We start from the raw sequence: 20590 nt of genomic DNA on the forward strand, positions 1-20590 counted from the left end.
TTTTGATTTGGTTTTCATGATATTTCTGCATGGCTCTCATTTCTATTCCCAATTTTTCCTCGACCTCCCTTAAATGCTTTTCAAAGTTTGTTTGAGCTCATTTTCTATTTCTCTTGGAGGTTTTGGATAAAGAAGCTTTGATTTTGTCATCATCTCAGTATGTGTTTTGATCTTCCATGGGACTAAAGTAATTCTTTATGATCAGATTCTTCTTTTTTTCTGTTGTTTATGCATTTCCTCAGCCCAAGACTAATTTACAGCACTTCCAAGGCTTTGGGGTTTTTTTGGGGGTGGGACACCCCACTGGGACCTTTATTCCTCAAGGTCTTATGCTTTCTAGCCTGTGCTTTGATATATAGATGATCCAGTACTTCCCTCTGCCCTGGGTCTATAAGTATGGAAGCTATCTTATTATGGAAGCTATCTTAGTATGGAAACCCAAACTGCAATATGTGAGCTTAGGCAAACTGCAAAGTCCTACCCCAGAGCAGAGAAATCTCTGCAGACTTCCGTTACTGTCTCTGAGGGGGTGCAGGCTGCTTTCTCCTGATTCTCACTGCAGATTCTGTGGCCATGCTCCTCACTCCACACTCCCCCAGGTGCAGCAGAGTTCTCTCATCGCCTTTCAAGCTGTTGTGGGTGATCTCTGGGCTGCCTGTGCTGAGCTGGGCTGGACTGGGCTGGGCTGAGCTGGGCTGTGCAGATGGATTTTTTTCCAACCCCCAGTCCTGGTGAAACACACCTTTCCTGCAGAACTTCTAAGTTATCTTGGACTGGGAAAATGTATCACTCAGTCTTTCTGTGGGTTCTGCCTCTCTAAATTTTGGCTAGAGCCATCCTTTGTTTTGGGGGTGTTGGGGGTGTCAAAGTTCGCAGGAAATACTGCCTTCATGCCACCATCTTGACTCCGCTTCTCCACATATCCATTTTTGACTTTTCTTGATATACAGTGGTTCCTCAATGATGGAAGGCAAAATTTTTATTTGTTTCTTCTTATATTCAATATGATACTCTAGTCTAATTTAAGTTTGGAGAAAGTGAATATATTTTAAATTCATTAATGAAAAAGAATGGAAAGAAGATGGAGTTCTAACCTAGGAGATAGGTCAAAAGGATATGATAACAAATGAGAGAGGAAGAGAGACAGAGAAAAAAGAGAAAGTGAGAGAGAAAAGGAGGAAGCTATAAAGAGAAAAGGAGGAAAGGAAACAGAGAGTCAGAAACAGCGAGAAGGAGGGACCACTCCATACTGGCTATCATTTAAAAAAATTATGCTTATTTTTAATGTTTAATTTGTAGAATAAGATAAGCGTATCCATAACATAGTATAATAGAAAAGATGATTGCTCATGAAACTGAAAATCTATTATGTACAACTTGTTATTCCTTTTAAATATGTAATAAGTTTATCATGTTATTTCCTTTTCTCCCTTTTTTCCCTGGCACAAAAACTTTGAAACAAACCAATGACTGCAGAGTGATTCAAATAACCTATTTTTATAGTTTGTACAGATGGAAAAAATATTACTGTAAAAAAATCAAGTAAAGAAAGTACTGTCCACAGGGGGCAAAATAGTATAACATTTTTATCAATGACTTAGAGTAGAATGTAAAACCTAGTCCTAGCAATTCTGTATATTACACTAATAGACAAATAGTTTAATATAAAGAAAAATAGCATCAGAGTCTACAAAATTGTCAGACTTCTCAGATTTGAAGGTAGGATCAAATCTAATGACTTTCAATTTGAAAGTGGTTAATGTAAAATCATAAATATAGATTCAAAAATCAAATATTAAACTAAAGAATGAGGGAGATACATGGAAAGAATACAAGATATTAAGTCCTATGACCTGAGTTAGACTTCCAGCTCTTCCCCTTTCATACTTGTGCAGCCTTTGGCAATTCAAATAAACTGAGGTGAATGCTAGAACCATCTGACTAGAGCCATCAATGTTAAAATTTCAGGTTGAGCATTTATAACTCAGAAATCAGCCTGCACTACAAATCAGTAATTAATTTATTATTTTGTTGATTGTCTAGACACATTGCAGAATTAACTAAAAAATGTGTAGAACACAAATCCAGAGAGACTATTGTTGACCTCTAAATCACCCCTAAAATGTCAGTGTCTTCAATCAGAAGCATAATTTTTAATCATCCTTCCAACTCTTAACTCTTTTATTGTTAATCTTATTGTTTACTAGACAGCAATTCTTATGAAAAAGACCACATCCCTATCTAAAGCTAATGTTTTTTATAGACTGAATTAGTAGAAGTACAGTGTTAAAAATGCTATCTATGATAGCCTCACTGTACTCTGGCTAATGTTTGATTTTTTTAATATATTTCAGGAATAAAATTGATTAGCCAAACTATGTTGAAAGGAAGATAAACAGAATGTTTGAATGACCTGAACATATTCAACACAGAAAAGATTTAAAAAAAAATATGAGGAGGGGAAGAGAGAAATCATAATTTTCTTCAAATACATAAAGACATAAATAATAGTAAAAGACATTCTCTGTGTAGCCACAGATGATCAAAACTAATTCATTTTACATGAGAATAAATATATCCAGTGAATTACTCAGTGTGGCTGAGGTTTTAAGTTGCAGTACTGGAATTTGAACTCAAGGTCTCAGAGACTCTAAGCTTAAAGTTCTTTCAGCCTGAATTATAAAGCAGAAATACCTATTATTCCTGAATGGACTTGCAGGGAATCAAATTTCATCTCACCATAAGAAAGGAATTTTTATGGTGTAGTTTTGAAAAATGGAATTGGTTGACATGATAATGAGCTCCCTATCACTGGAAACCTTAGGAAGTTTGTGAAATTGAATTGAGTTGAATCCTGAAGGGCCATCTCTAAGAAAAATTGTAAAGTCATTCCTTCATACGGTCAGAAAGCAGACCACATAATGTTCCAAGTCACTTTTCTTGTTCTTCATTATGAAATCATGATCACATACTTTGGAGTAATAGATAGGAAAAACTCATAAAAGTATATTCTGCCAAAGCTGAAAACATTTAACCTGTGAGAGGGAATTCTGTATGGCATTGAAAATTCTTCCATTACCCCAAATGAATGACAGGTGCATCTATCATGCTATCAATATTTCAGTGAGGGGATAAATCGGGCTAGTATTTGAATTCACCATTGAGTATTTTTTCCTCATTCTAAAAGGTCATTTTGAGAAATTCTTTCAGGTTGAATGAAATATACATGGTCTCTTTAGAAAGTAAAGCAAAACTGTAATCATTTTTATGACCCCTTAATGTCCTTCAAAGTTCATTTGACACTCACCTTTGCCAAATATAAATTCACCTCCAGTCAGTTCTCCAGCATGGGAATATTTTCATCTACCAGAGAGAAAAAAAGCAAAAGAGAAACAACAGAGTTGGGGGGGGGGGGGAAGAGAGGAACAACAACCGCAACAACACTGGGGCTTTAGGCAAGTGTTAAGTCGGGAAACTCAAACATGTCTGTTTTTCAAATGTGTGTCTTAAGTGGGTCTTCGGTCATTGGGTTTGAGGAAGCTTGTGTCAGAATGTTTATGCTGTAGCCGAGATTGCTCATGAAGCTGACCTAAAGCATGTCCTAATCTTGTATGTATATCTTGCAATGTCCACATGCATCTAGAAATATCTGTGCGAGCAGAAACTGTATGTGAAATTACAGGGAAGAGTAAGGTAGGTATTAAAATTCTGAAAGAGAATTAGCCTCCGCTCCCAAAATTGCCTTTCCCTTCGATTTCCTTTCCCTAACGCCCTTTCTAGCCCTCCCCTCTTCACGAGGGAGGATACTGGTAGGCAGAGGGACTGAGGACTCAGTGTTGGAATGGTCTCCTTCAGGCTGCGCTATGCTTGCATTCTGCTCCTCCTAGTGTTACGGATGCAGCCCTGAATGCTGGCTGCCTGTTCTCTTTGATGCCTCGGTGCTCTGGCACAACCAACGCAGAGGAGGCAGAGGCAGAGGCAGAGGCAGAGGAGGGTGGCGGGAGGAGAAGTTCCCTGGGTAAAGTCTCGGAGTGGCATTGGCTCGGGAAGTTTTCACGTCATTTGCTTCCCTTCACCTCCCTCTCCCTTCCCTTCTCTCAGACTCCCCTCCTTCCCCCCGCCCCCCCCAACCCGTGAACCGGGAGCGCCCATGGAGCAGGTGGAGAAGAGGAAACCGAGCTTGCAGCACTGAGAACCCCCGGTCCCGGAGCCCGTGATGTCTGGCCCCAAACTGGAGGCATCCTCGCCTTGTCAGAACTGGTCATCTTGTCCGGAGTTCAACAGGACTCAGGAGCCGCTGGGGAATCTCTCCCTGTATGACGATGAGGAATTGTTGCGCTACGTGTGGAAAGAATACTTACACCCCAAAGAATATGAATGGGTTCTGATAGCTGGCTATATCATCGTATTCATCGTGGCGCTCATTGGCAATGTCCTGGGTGAGTGTCCTCTCGGATAGCTCTCCAAAAGACTGTCATCTTGCCTTTGTCAGAGATTGGGCAAGGTCCTTTTACCCCAATGTGCCACTCTGGACAATAGACACAAAGGGGTCTGAGAGTTAATAGCTTTAGTCAGTGCGGGTTTTCTTAAGCTTGGTGGGAGAAAAAAAAAGTTTCCTGTTTTAACTAGCCAGGGGAAGATTGCACTGAAATTTTGCCTTTACCTTGCCTTGCACCGGGAGATCAATCTCCCACCCCCAATCCCGCCCTCATCTCTATCCCTTCCTCTCCTCTTTACCCTCCACCCAGCAGGAAAGCATCTGGGGGTGGAAGGAGAGGTGACTCAATGGCTAAAGGTTTGGATCCGGTTTAGTGAAGGGAAATAGATTTCTTATTATTGAAGTTGGGTACTTCTCTAGTTAGGATGAGTACCAAAGCTGTGAGGTACTTGAATCCCCAGACCTTCCCCCTTAAAGAAAGAGCTCACTTGAATCACTAAAGTTCGATTCCAAAGGCAGATTGCTCCTTTCTGGCAAGGTAGATTTTGCCCAGACTTGAATAATGGTGATGGGTGGGGGGAATAAGGGCATATTGGGACGTGTCCCCCTCAAGGACTGATCCAGAGAAGAACAGTGAACGATTAGGAAAGAAGGTGGAAAGGAGCAGTATCAGAGAAAAAGTCTCACCTTCTCTTAGATTTATCAGTTGTTTAAGATTTTATATTGTTCTGGCTATGTTTCAGTTACTGTTCAGTATATAGGAGCCAGAAAGGAGAGACCTTGCTGCTTGAAAAGGAGGTAACTAGCAAAAACATTAATTTCCTTACCTCTTCTCTGTTCTGGTGCAGGTGGGAGTGAGGGAAAGGAGGAAGGGTGTGTTTGTGATCTGTGGGAACCCACAAAGCTCTTCATTTTAAAGAAGAAAAACCTTTGAATTATAGGTGAAATTGGGGAGGGGATGACAAGAGAAAAAAATGAGAGTGAAGATAAACTTGCTGGGAGAGAGCTAAGGATTTTTTGAATGGGATGCTGTTTCAAATGCCCATGATAGGGATAGATGGAGGGAGGCTTAAGTAGGATGGAATCAAGAGAAGGGGTGATTTAGATTAAGTTTCCCCTGAATGAATATAAGGAAATAGAGGGAATATAAAGGGGAAGGTAGACTGGAATGAAGTGTTTTGAGTGGGAAGTCAAAAGACAGTAATGAGATTAGGGAGAATAGTAAACTATTAGCAAGTTTTCAATACTAGTCTCATATTGCCCTCTATCCACAAATGGATAGCCTAGAGTTGTGAAGCATTAATAGGCAAAATTAGATGATAGACCAGTACTCTTCAAAGAAGGAGCAGGCTTATTATTTTATGAGACATATTAAAATACCTATGGGTATGCTCTAAGTATATCTCCAAGCTAAAACAGTTACCTTTTTTAATGCATGCATGAATGTATGTATGTATATATACATATATATGTGTGTGTATGTATGCATATATAAACATATATATATGCATTATATATATATATATATATATATATATATATATATTGCAAACATATTTATAAGATCTATTCAGGTAAGTTGAACTTACTTGCAGGGCTGATGAAGATGGACATTGTCATTGTGCTGACTATGTAACTGATCTGATGTTTGTCCTGTTTCCCATATTCCTTTCATTCATTTTTAGAATTGCAAAGATTCGGGTATAGTGCAACTTGATCGATGCATGATGTTAAGACATTATAAAAGTAAAGAGTTTTATGGAGGTCTCTATTCTCTATTGGGTTCTACAACCTCCCTGATGTGATCATGACTTCCCAGGATTCCCTTCTATTTGTGTGTGTAGCTATTGTCAATGAATGGTTTTCATTGAACATCTGGGTTTTCTCCTCACTAATGCAACTTAACCATTGAGGAATATGCATGATCTGCACTAAGAATTTACTATTATCTGAATACAAATACAAATGTAAAGGTGTTTTGATAATACTTGTTTTCATGGTTTCATGATTTTGTGATTTTCTATTCCAGTTTTCCCCTTCACTACCCTCTTCTTTGATTCCTCTCAAAGCCTGGGGGGGGGGGGTGTGTGAAAATTTTTGTACAATGTTTGTATGCCTAGGAAAATTTTGATTTCAAGAGTTAGGAACTGAATATTAGAGTACTTCTGCCTGTTGCAAATATTTAGGGGGAAATAGAGATCACTGTCCACAAACCTAGGTACTGAAAAGGTCACTTATGTATAGAGGAAAGAAGAAAGAAAAGAAAGGAAGGAAAGAAGAAAGGAAGGAAGGAAAGGGAGGAATGGAGAAAAAAAAGAAAAATTACCTAATGTTACTTCACCTTCAAGGTGTTTGGAATTATTTTCTTCTTGACTAGAAAGTGCAAAAATCCTCTCTAGCTGAACTGAAATCTCTTCTTTACTTAGCTATTCCCTGAAAGTTGATAGGGTTTAGGTTTGACATTTAAACAAATGAGCAGTGTCATTACTTGCCAGCAACTTCCTGCTCTTTGATGTCACTGTCAAATTTGCAAAACGGATTAGATAGAGAATTGCCTCTTTTTTTTTTGCCTCTGGTGCAAGTAATTTTATGCAGAGAGTGACAGGACAAGAAAGCATATCACTCACACAATATAAAGAGACAACATTAGATATGAAGGTGAAATATCACACTATAGTGGGGAGATTTCATCAACCTCTTTTCAGGTTCTATTCACTATTTCTGTTTCACTAGCTATGTGAAAATTTTCATCTTCTTAAACTCACTAATTTAATGCTTTTTTATTGAAAACATTTCTTTAACAACATTCTACTGGGAAGGCAGTGTAACAGGACCCAGCTTTTGTACATTAGTGAAGTAGATGATTTCTGTCATTGGTCTCTTAATTTCACAGAGATTCCCAATTTCTGCTTCTCAAAAGCTCAGTGCCTTTATGATATCTCTTCATTTTTCATTATCTGCTGTATTCAACTTTTGTCAGGTGAGGGAGAATCAAATCAATCCATTCCCATGAAGGTGTAAATGATTAATAAAGCTAAATTTGTTACCTTTCTCAAGCAGAAGAGAAAACATGCTTCTCTAACTGGTGTTTCAGCTACTACAGAGCTGGCTATAGGGCTAGGTAGATAGAAAGGTTATCTTTTTTTTTTTCAATGAGGAACCTACTCAGTATCCTACAGTTTTACAAAATAATTGATCACCTCTTCTACTGACTTAGGAGGCAGCCTTTAAGTATAACCATAGAAGCAGAGTCATTCATTTATTCATTATACAAACATTTATTAAGTAATTACTGCATATATAAATACTGTGTTAGGTACCATAGAGGGCACAAAATGCCAGCTTTGTCAAATTGACAAAATGGATTTTATAGACTTAGATTAAAAAAGGACTGGGTCTGATGATCCCTCTTTGATATTTATTAGTTTTATTGCTACAGGAAAGTTAATTGACCTCCCTGAGCCTCAGATTCCACTTCTGTAAAATATGTATAATAAAGATGTTCAACTGAAATAATACCTGTAAAACAGTTTGGAAACCTTAAGGCTAAGTTGTCTAAATGTCAGTTCTTACTATTATTTGTCTGTAAACTAAAGAAAAGGAAAATCAGGAGACCTGGATTCTAGTCTTGCCTCAGGGTATGACCTTGAACAATAATGTCAGTGCCACTAAAGATGTAATAACATCACTTTAGATTCTCCCAGCATTAAACTATGGATTCTACATGTTTTAGCCAATTCAAAAAAAATTATTAAATAAACTTTTATAAAATTACTGATATATATATATATATATATATATATATATATATATATATATATATATATATATATCTGACCTTGGGAATCCAAAGACATAAATGAAACAGTGCCTGCCCTAAGGAGTGTACATTTGACTGAGCAAAGCTATTACTACTTAGATAATTACACATATTCAGAGGAAAAATATGTTCATACATATGCATATGTATATGAAATTAATGTGCATATATATGTAATAAATACAATTAAATTTTATGGTAGGAGATTCTAGCAACTGGAAGATATCACAAAAGACTTCATATAAAAGAATTTTAAGCTAAGTTGTTAAGAAAACAATGGATTTTAAAAAGTAGGGATGAGATATTAGTTCACTCTAAACAAAAAGAATATCAATAGAAAAGTATAAAAGTTTCGGATGAAATGAAATGCCTGATAAGAGATATAAGCAAAAATGGAAGGTTAGCTGGACAGTACAGTGAGCTTCTAGGGATAGAAATGTTCCATCATCTGCTTCAAATATTTTGATTATGAAAGAAGAAGATGATGATGATAATGATGATGATGATGGCACCTTACATTTTTAAATTGTTTTAAGATTTTCAAATCACTTTCCTCAACAGTAGTAAAAATATTGTTAATGCCTTTTTTTCTCTTTTATAGTTTAGAAAACTAAATTTAGAGAGATTAAGTTGCTAGCCCAAGGTCAAATAACTAGCCAATTACAAAACAAGTACAATGAAGAGATACTTTCTTCCTCCAAATACTGGATTTCTCCATCTCTAAAATCAGGACAGTATTTTAGAATCCTTAGATTTAGTGATGCAATAAAACTAGAGATCATCTAGCTTTGACCATCCCCTCTTTAAAAAGAGAGCATAAAAAAGAAATAGAAATGTGAAATTAGCTTAAGCTATTCCTAGAGTTAATATATAATGTAGTCACAAGTGGAAAAAAGTTGTATAGCTTTGAAACAATGCTAATATCAAATACAATTATTTTATTTATAAACTGTAACAGGGTTTGCTAACTGAGGATTTATTTAATCAGAACTGTGATGTTGTTTTCAGGTCTTTCAACAGTTTCATGTGAATTTTGGTTTATTATCACTATTCTGTGTCTTTGAATTGATATGTTTTCATAATGCGATTTGTTAAATGCATATATTTTAGAGTATATACTACATTTTCTTTATATACATATATATATATATATATATATATATATATATATTTGTATCTCAATTTATTCGACTATAGTCATCCTTGAAAATTCAAACACTGTTTTTCTCAGAAGCCAATGACAGCAGCATGGGTCATTCATTCATTCATAAATTTCTATTCATTCACTGATTCATTCATTTATATGATAGGATCATATGATTTAGTGATTGAAATTATTTGGTGCAGCTCTCTTATGTTTATAATTGAGGGAATTAGATTCCATAGACATAAAATAACTTGTGCAAGGTCACTTAGGTAACAATTAGCATTCATCCTTTTAGCAAGTAATATTGAAAAGATGTTAGAAAGATAACATTATGAAAGATGCTCAGAAAACCAGCATACTACAGTTCCTATTCAAAATGCTGGAAAGTCAAAAAAGTACAGAAATGCCAAATTACCATACAAGAGCAAAAAATATATAATTTTTAAAATGCAATTGTAAAAAACTAAACACTATGAAAACTGAATACATTATAAATTCTTTGAACAAAATGAAAGGAAGATTCCTTTGAAAAGGAGTAAAAAAAGCCTTTTATAGAAGGGGTAGAATTTGATTCAATAGAATATACATATATGTGCATATGTACATAGATAATATTTATATACCTATATATATGTTACATATACATGTACATCTGACTGATTAATTGTTGCTTAGTTTTTCATTTATGTCCAACTCTTTGTGACACAAATTGGGGTTTTCTTAACAAAAATATCAGAACAGCTTGCCATTTCCTTCTTCTGTTCATTTTACAGATGAGGAACCGAGGAAGACAAGGTTAAAGGACTTGCCCTGGGTCCAATAAATAATAACTATCTGAGGTCAAATATGAAATCAAGAAGATGAGACTTGCAACTTCAGATGTAGACATTATATTCTCTGCACCATCTAGCTGCCCTATATGTATTTGTCTGTATGTGTGTGTGTGTGTGTGTGTGTGTGTGAGAGAGAGAGAGAGAGAGAGAGAGAGAGAATTTTCACTCCATTTGATATATCATGGGAAGAAAAACTTGTGTTTTGGAAATTTATGTGACATTTTCCAGGGAATGGAGCAAACTGGGTAGTATAGTGGGCTAGTAGATGAGTGTGGAACTACACACTGTTATAAAATATATAGGGTTTTGAATATCAAGTTGAATACAAGGTTGGACTTTATTTTTAGGGTCAATAGAAAGTCATTTTACTTTTTAGTAGTTTAGTATTATGATGAAAGATGAATATTAGGAAAAATAAGTCTGGAAGCTACATCCATAATTGATTCAAATAAAAAGGGGGAGGGGAGGAATTTAGAAAAGAGAGATCATTGAACCAGAGAACCTTGGGAGTAATCTTAAAGGTGAACTAGTTCACTCCCAATCTAAAGCTCAAATTGCCCAATACATCCAAAAGTAGTCACACACTGCTTGCTCAAAAACCTGCCAATATAATAAATGTAGATTTGGGAAATTATAATTATTAACAATCCCTTCCTTACATGGAGTCCCATCTCCCTGCAACTTTCCCATTATTCCTTGTTATTTTCTATGGAGATACATAGAATAAATATAATATTTCAATATTTCAAGAGACAGTTTGGTTCAATCTCCTTTAGATTAAAAAAAGCTACTTTTAATCAATTCATGCTATGGAAGAATAAATTTAGAACTGAACCTTTCAAGTCATCTAGTCCAATTCCCCATCCTTTTTTTTAATGCAGATGAGAAAAAACAACCCATAGAGAAGTTAAATGATTTATCCCAGTTCATATCAATAGGAAGTTGGGGGGGGGGGAGTGACATTCAAACCCAGGACCTCAAATGCCAAATACAGTGGGGGGTTTTTCCTATCACTTCACCAGAATGCTTCTGTGTATGATCTCTATTGCCCTCTTCAGTAGGTATAGACTGTAGCTTCTCAATCTTCTTTATAAAGCAGGGATGGAGAACATTGGCCCATGGGCGAATTGGTCCCTCATTTCCAAGGCAATCACTGTCATGAATAGGAATTCAATAGATCTAGTAGATTTTTGGAGGTGAATTAATTAAATGTTTGGCCAAATATTGCTATGTATGATATTACAAATATCCAAATGGCCTTTGGCAGCAAAAAAGAATCCCTACCGCTGTTTTAAAGGCTTGGGCTCAGAAGTGAATTTCTAATCCAAATTATCATTTGACAAAGGCAGATTATGTACACCTATCACCTCAATTTGGATGTAATATATGCATTAAGGCAGTCTTAACATTGTTGCTACTAAATCATTGAATCACCAGACTGACCACACAATGATGTATTTTTATTCCACATTAACTGTTAAAAACCATCAACCAAGTGACTAAATGGTTGCAATCTGTTCCAGTAGAGGGGGTATACACATTAATATAATTACAGATTTTTTAGCTATTGAAATATAATATTGTGTTATCTTTCGTGTTATTACATTACATTGTTGACTCATCTTGAACTAGTTCTCTGCCCTTCCCTCATTTGGAGGTTGTATGACCTTTATCCAGTTTTTTGTTTGTAAAATTTATTTTTAAATCCAAATGTAAAATTTTACATAAACTCTATTTAAATTTCATCTACATAGTGATTGTTATCCCAAAACATCTTGATGATTTGGTTATTCAATATGCTTTCTAGTTTTGTCACAGTAAATTTTGATGAGAAGCCATTATGCTTTCTTCCAAATCATCAATGAAAAATAATGAAGAATTAGGTTAAAATCAGAGTCTTGAGGCATTCCACCAGAGACCTTATACCAAATTGAAATCTTTGCCTCTAGTCATCTATTTAGTGCTGAAGTAATCTCATCTTATAAAGAACCAATGCACATTAAATATTTATTAAAGATGTAACAAATGTATGTCATTTCCCTTATCTGTAAGTTTAGGAAGAAAAAATTAATAAAGTGAGATTAATCTAGTATGTGTTAAGATAAAAAATCCATACTGGCTTTTCTGAACCTAAAGTGTAAGACTTTATCTCTATTGAATTTCATTTAATTAGATTCAATCTTATGTTCTAACTTGTCTGTCTTTTTGATTCTTACCTCAGGTATCAAGATTGTTACCTATACCACAAGATGTTGTGGTTTCACATTTGAAAAACATGGCCCTTTTGCATTTATTCATAAATGAACATTTTAAAGAGCCCAGGGTCAAAGACAGTTCCTGGGATACTCTATTAGACTTGTGGCAGGTTGATATTGAATGATTAAAGAATATGTATTGAATTTGTTGCTTAACCATTACTACACTGTATTATTATCTAGCGTATGACTCCATTTTGTCCATTCAAGCATAATGATACAATTTATGAATATTTTAGAAGAAATCTAAGCTTTTATTGGATTTTTATCGATTTAGCTATGTTGGCTTTTTGTACTAGTCACTTCTTTTTCTAGATGTTTGATAAACTGTTCTTTAGCAAACCAGTTTAGAATTTTCCCTGGAGTCAAGATTAGTGACCTAGAGTTTATACACTATTCTCTTCTCTACTTTTGAAAATCAAGAAATTTTCCCTTTTCCAGTGCTATTTGTGGTTTAAATTTGACCAATAGTTCCTCAGCAATCATGTAGGTCAGTTCTTTCGACCCAAGATGCTATCTATCTATCTATCTATCTATCTATCTATCTATCTATCTATCTATCTACATATATATATATATAAAACATATACATTTATATTTTTTTTCTGGACCAGGTCACTTCAATAAGAACCACCAGGCTGAACACAGTATCTAGCACATAGTAGGTGTAAATTGATTGAGTGATTCTTACAATCTACTTACTTGGACAGCAACCATTTTTTTCCTGTGATTTCAAGAGCAAAGTTTATTCTCCAAATTGGAGAAAATGGAATAAAAAAATGGAATAACTCTGTCTTTTCTTTCTTGGCAATTATTGCCTCAGCTACATCAAATAATGGACTCTTTCCATTTTTAATCCTCTTTTTTTCTTAATAGAACTCAAAAGGGGTAGAAAAACAGCAACTTTATTTAAATGTTTTAGTTTCTTGGCCAGCTTTAGTATATATATTCTTAGCCTTGGAACTATTGGCATTACTTTGGAAGGACAGCAACAACATCTTGTAATTATTCTCTTTTATTTCCCCTTGCTTCCATCTTCTGCACATTTTTTGTGTAAGTGTGTTTGTGAGTTCACTATACTATGTCTCTTTAGATCACTTCTATTTTTCCACCTCATTACTTTTGTGGCTTCAGTTTTCATTCTTGAGCATTCTTCTCTCTGCTGGAAGGGTTTCTTGAGTATGAATATTAGACTTTGGGGAATTCTTCCTAACCTTCTTCAGAAATTTTTGAATCTGATTTTCCAAAATCCAGGATTCATTTTAGACTGCATCTAGCCTTTCATCTTTTTCCTCTATCACAAACTAAAGGAAGGGGTGGTTGCTTCCTCCCAAGATTTCCATATGCTCCAAAGTATTCATCACTTCTTCCTTACTAGTAATAATCACTTCCAGAAATTAATTTCTATTCACTGGTTCCTCTATCTTTAGAAGGATGAATATTGCTTTAAGGAGAGAGTATCCTCTATTTGTTTTCTGGACAATTAAGTTTTTCCATCACTATAACATTATGCCTTTGTGTCAGGGTTATGAATTGTTTTCCCAAAATTTTTATCAATTTTCTCCTTCTGTCCAAATAGTCTGGAATATCTTCTTAGGAAAAAAATCACTTCTTTCTAAATCTCATTAAGTTTCACTCAAATATTCTTCATCAACTTTCTCATCATAATACTATCCACCCCAGGATTTTATGTATTAAAGTCTGGATGAATAAGATATAACTAGAGCTACCTTTTTATTTTTAATTCATGCTACCAAGTCTCATTGAGAACTATGAGGGCAATTTCTGAATTATTTTTTTGAGTTTCTAGAAATTTGTACCAATATTTTCATCATAGCTACATTTTCCCTTTCTGTTTGGTTTTCATTTTAAAACACTTTGATAAGATATAAATACAAAGGACAGATATATTCTTTCCAGTTTTTGATAAGTGGACACCATCCCTAGCCAGTAGTCTACCTGGTGCCATATTTTAACCTTAATTTCAGAAATCCAAATCTTATTTTAGTCACAAAATTTTAATGCAGCTATTTTACTCACCAAATATATATTTTCTCTTCCACATCCCTACTCTTTAAGAGGCAATAGTGAGGAAACTATCTACGCCTCTATGGTCTTTGGTTTCTTGCCTAAAACTACATAATCATTGCCAATACTTTCTAGGTACCATCTGGCAGTAATGCCCATGTGAATCATCAGAAATAGGAATTAGTCATCTGGTAAATACTATAATGTTCTTCATCATTTCTTGGATATGTGTTCCAGGAAGTCAAAATATTTTTTTAGAGATATTAGAAGCTTGGTCAAAAACTTCTTTGCTATCCATGTTCAAGAATTCATCAATAACTATTATTTTCTTCTTCTGATGAGAGTTATCTCTCCACATACTTTCTTCTTGAGTCCTTCTTGTAATCCCTTAGTTCTTAATTAAGTTCCTTCTGAAACCTTTTCTTTTTTTAAAAAAAACTGGAAGGAAAATCTGTAACTGGAGTTTTTTTCACTTCAAATGTTCCTGAATTCCATTCTCCCATTTTCCCCTCAAGTTTATTATCAGACTTTATTCACAAGTTCAATTCCCCATAGAAACTTCCTTTTCTTTCTTAGTGAGTTCAAGTCATTCTTTATTCTCAAGATTTTTTTTCCTTCTAATTTTCTGTTGGTAAAGGTGGAAATAATGACTTCAGCAAGTTCTAGCTCTTGTGGTTCTACTTTGTTATTCCTTAAAGAAAAAAATACTATATTTCCCCATGTATAAGACACACTTCAATTTTGGGGCCTGATATTTGAAAAAATACATAAAATTATTGAATTCAAGTTTTATTCACCATGAAATTCAAGGACCTTCTGCTCATAGCTTTCAGGCATCTTTTAGGCAAGTGTGGTGCATGGATGCATGCTTAGACCATTCTGCTTCATGAACTCACTGAAGCACCATTTGTGTCCTTTGAAATCAGTAACTTCTTTTTCATTGGTACTTCTTGTATCATCTTTGTGGACAGAGGAATTCCAATTGCTCTTTGCTCTTCAATCCAAATCTTCAATTCCCTCTGTAAATCAGGCTATTTTGCTGACTTGCCTCTCATGGCCTTCTTCTGCCATCGCATTTTCAGTAAGGTTTCATCTTCCCATAACCAGTCTTGGATTGCTTTCTCAGTGGAGGAGGACCAAACTGACATTCAGTAGCATGATTTCCATTAACTTTTGCAAACTGGATTACTTTTAACTTGAATTTAGCACTGTATGAAAATCTTATGTGAGCCATTTTGGGGCAAAACGTAGCAAAATATAGCCTAATATACTGGTAACAAATGCAAAACAATGAGTACAAAAACAACAAGCATGAAAAAGCAGGAAATGCAAGTAAAAAAGAAATCTACAACTACTGTATAAAAACTCCCAGTTTTTAAACCACAAGTTTTTTGAAAAAAACGGTGTGTCTTATACATGGGGAAATACAATAGATACATCTTCCTCAGAGTTCCCAGCTCCAAAGGAAATCTCAGATTGGTTACTCATCCAAAATTTCAGGGTTTTTTCACTTTTCTTTTTCCTTCGTGTGCAATTTTTCCACAAGCCAATCTCTGAAAAGTGTCAGGTTTTACCTCTTGCACTTCAGATCTTACATTTTTTTCCAGTGACCCTTGCTTCCACTTTTTAATGAAACACTTCATTGTCCCTGACAACTGTAGTGCATAGTCCTTTCTCCACTCCTGTTATCTCTCTTTTTAGAGGCAGACTAACCTACAACTGGAATATATATAGTAAGTAATTAGCTGAAGAAGAAATTTAGCAAATGTATCTAAGTGAAAGAACATGCAACTTTTAGTGTTGATCTTATGTTCATAGGACCTGTGTTTAAATCATGGTTCTATTCCTTACTGTCTGAGTAAAATTTAACTAGGACTGTCATCTCATTGGGCCTCATTTTTTCATCTGGAAAATGAAGAAGTTTGATTACATTGCTGTTAACCACTCTAATCTTTAAATCTCTTATTCTATGAAATCACTGCAAGTTCTCAGGCATGTTTTTTAGAGTATTATAAGTATTATAGCTAACTTCCTAAGCACTTCCTTAAGACCTTTATTTCTTATCACCTTTTTTATAACTTGAAAGGCACACTTTTTTCACCTTCCTTTTAATCAGCAGATCAAAAAACATTTATTTCATGCTTAAAAGGTATCGGGGGGCAGCAAGGTGTCACAATGGATAGAGCACTGGCCCTGGAGTCAGGAAGACCTGAGTTCAAATCAGACCTTAGACATTTGATACTTACTAGCTAGTTGACCTTGGACAAGTCACTTAAACACAGTGCCTCACAAAAAAAGGAAAAATGAAAAAAATTAGGTACCAGGCACCTACAACTTCTTGAGAACATAAAGACAAAAGCAAAATAGTAACTATCCTTCAGGAACTTCTATTCTAAATGGAGTTTTTTTTTAATTTCTTAAGCATTAAAGAGCCTTATTTGTTTAATTTTCCTTTTCTAACCTCATTTGACTTGACAACTACATTTTTATTTAGTCCTCTCTTAAGCTCTTAGATCCAAATTCCATTCCTTCTGCAAGTTCTTTTCAAAGAAGCTGGAAGTAAAATCTAGAACTGGAGTTGGTGTTTTTGTTTTTATCTTCATATCTTACTGATTTTTTCCCTCGAAGTTTTCCTCCTCAAAATTCATGATTAGTTTTCTTCATGAGTCCTTCCTTTCAGTATAAACTTCATGATTCCTTTTCTTTCTTATTCAGTTCATTTCTTTTTTTTATTCAATTCATTATCTCTTCACTAGTTTCTTTTCCTACAGTATTCTCTCAGAGAAACTGGAAGTTCAAAGTCTTAGAGTTCAATGAGTCTTATGCCATCACTGTGCTAAGAAAAGGTACTTGCCCAAAGCCACAAATGGTACTTTATTAATTTACTACAGCCTCCAGTGAATACTGATTATACATTATCCTCCCATGTCCTTTGACTTTCCTCCCCCTATGCTCAATGACTGGACCTTTCCTTAGTTCTTCTCCATCACTAAAATGTATTCATATCTTCTCTCCTATCTTCATGATTCAGCTATTTTAGTCTTAAAATAATGTGGTCTTATCCCAAAGAGTTCCAGAAATCAGCTTAAATGTGACAAATGGATGAGGTATGATTAATCATTGCCATGAAAATATGAGGGTTTTCCATGGTTTTAACACAACAAGAATATGATATGGTTATCCAACATGCTAAAAGGGTCACAGGCTATATGAATAGAAGTATTGAGAATAAAGAAACCAATAGTCTTACTGTTCGCAGTCTTGGAGAGAACATATCTAGTGGATTTCATTCAGTTCATGGCATTATATTTGAAAAAAAGGATATTTGTGCTATGAGTACACTGGGAGGGTTTTACTAAAAATGGTGAAGAGTCTTTAGATAATTCCATATGGATGAGTATTAATTGAAGTAATTGTCAAAATTACAATTTGGAAAAAGATGACCTTCAACCATGCCAAAGGCTATTTATTAAATTTTACCTTCTAAAATGTATATAGCTCAAAAATGACCATGAAGCTTGAATCTATGTTGGAAATTTGAGAGGAGATAAGGCAGATATTTTTTTCCTTTTTCTTCAACAGACTGCAAACAACTTTACTAAAATTGAGTGCTGGAATATTCCTTTAGAGATTACCAAGTGCAATCTCTTTATTTCATATGTTCAACACTGATCTCCTATATTCAGAGAAAGAGTCAAATCATAGGTGACTATATTAGTCATCATCCACTAAGAGCTACCTATATAGAAATGCTGTTAAAAATATTAGTTTGTCAGAGACAATATAATTAATGTTAGCTGTAGAGCACAAAAGTATGAAATTATTTGTTTGCATGTGAGTGAAATTTGATATTTCTTTTTATTTGATTAAAATTCATTCTCTATTCTGACACTAAAAGCTAATTCTTTGCTTCATCCTGGAAAGATGATCCTGAATCCACAGGTTATTGTTTTGAGTACTTACTCTGGTTGGTGCTATGTCAAGATGGAAAGATTTAAAAAAGTCTTCCAATGATGAGACATTGTCTATTATATGAGGATCAGTTTGGTTTCTTTCCATAATGACTTATCAGCAGATGTTATTATTTCTCAGTGACAATCACCAATGAAGATATATCAATTGGTGTTTTGTGTTCTTTAAATTCTGTTGGGGAGTGTGATACAAATCTGTAAAGAATATTATTTCATTGAAAGAAACAATGAACAAGAAGAATGTAGTGAACCATGGGAACACATGAACTGATATAAAATGAAGTAAGCAGAATCAGGAAGACAAGATACACACTCATGGAAAGAACAAAAGTGTCATATTAGTAACCAAGTTTATTCCAAAGAAATGAAAATGTACCTTCTCCCTTTAATGAAAGAGATGGCAAACTGTGGGCATAAAATTTTAAGTATCTACCATCAGGTTTATTATAGTATAAGATTGAAGATTGTTTAGCAGTGGTATTTTCCTTCAGTTTCTTTTTTTTCTTATCTTTCTTTTTCTAAAAATGACTCTCTTGGTAGAGGAATAGGAGGAATATTAATAAATGAAGGCTATATTTAAATACAGGTTAACCAACTACATCCAAAGGGCTATTAAGCTGTGCATACCCTTTATACTAGAATTACCACTACTAGGTCTGCGTCTCAAAGAAATCATAAAAAGAGGAAAGGATCCACATATACAAAATTATTTATAGTAATTATTTTGTAAGGGCAAAGAATTGGAAACTGAAGGAATGTTCATCAATTGGTGAAAGACTAAACAAATTGTGGTATATGAATATAATGGAATATTATTGTTCTATAAGAAATAATGATCAGGGCATCTGGGTGGTGTGGTGGATAGAGCACTGTCCCAGGTATCAGGAGGACCTGAGTTCAAATCTGACCTCAAACACTTAATATTTACTAGTTGTGTAACCTTGGGCAAGTCACTTAACCCCATTATCTTGCAAAAACAGAAAAGAAAAGAAAAGAAAAGAAAAGAAAAGAAAAGAAAAGAAAAGAAAAGAAAAGAAAAGAAAAGAAAAGAAAAGAAAAGAAAAGAAAAAGAAAGAAAAAGAAAAGAAAAGAAAAGAAAAAAAAGAAAAGAAAAGAAAAAGAAAGAAAAAGAAAAGAAAAGAAAAGAAAAGAAAAGAAAAGAAAAGAAAAGAAAAGAAAAGAAAAGAAAAGAAAAGAAAAGAAAAGAAAAGAAGAAATGATGGGCAGGCAGATTTCAGAAAAACCTGGAAAGACTTACATGAACTAATGCTGAGTGCAATAAGAATCAGAAGAACACTGTACACACTAATAACAACATTATGTGATGATCAATTATGATAGATTTAGCTCTTTTCAGTAATATACTGATCAAAGACAATTCCCAAAGACCCAACAGAAAATGGCATTTACACCCAGAGAAAGAACTATGGATTCTGAATGCAAATGAAAGAGTACTATTTTTGATTTTTTAATTTTTTAATTTGCTTTTTCCCTTTTTATCTTTCCCCCTTTTTTTCTGATTCTTTCACAATGTGTGCATTTATAATCTATATCAGTTTGCTTACAGTCTTGGGGAGGGAAGCAAGAGAGAAAGTAATATTTAGAATTCAAAATCTTACAAAAATGAATGTTGAAAAATATCTTTACATGTAATTGGAAAAATAATAAAATATTATTAATAGAAAAACCATATCAATAAAAGGAAAGATAATAGAGTAAAACTTAAAACCTATATTAAAATATTAAGTATTAGCATTTTCTATCTGTAGGAAGTACCCACAATGATGAAATCACAGTTTCTTAAAATATTAAAGGATATAAAATTTGGGGGTGTTTGGTCAAATCATATCATATGTTTAGTATTAACAGAATTCCATAGATAATTGTTTAATTCAAATTTGTTTCCAGTTCCAAATTCTCTATCTCTTACCTCCTATTCCCAACCTATTAAGGAGGAAAAACAAAACCTATATTACAAATATATATCTTCATGCAAATATTTTGGTCATTGGATAAGCATTTATGTTTTAAGAAGAAGTAATTTGATTCCACTAGCCTAATTATAACTTTTTTTTTTTTTTTAGGATTTTGCAAGGCA

General features: G+C 34.3%; 1 protein-coding gene across 1 annotated transcript in view; it reads left to right on the top strand.

Moving 5' to 3' along the window:
• Positions 1 to 4216: 4216 nt before the first annotated feature.
• Positions 4217 to 20590, top strand: part of HCRTR2 (hypocretin receptor 2) — a 90504-nt gene continuing 74130 nt past the window's right edge. Inside the window, exon 1 of the mRNA XM_074190183.1 lies at positions 4217 to 4439. Coding sequence (XP_074046284.1) covers positions 4217 to 4439 — 223 coding nt within the window. The remainder of the gene's footprint in view (positions 4440 to 20590) is intronic.

This window comes from Macrotis lagotis, chromosome 5 (genome assembly GCF_037893015.1).
Source record: "Macrotis lagotis isolate mMagLag1 chromosome 5, bilby.v1.9.chrom.fasta, whole genome shotgun sequence".
In the NCBI taxonomy this organism is placed as follows: domain Eukaryota; kingdom Metazoa; phylum Chordata; class Mammalia; order Peramelemorphia; family Peramelidae; genus Macrotis; species Macrotis lagotis.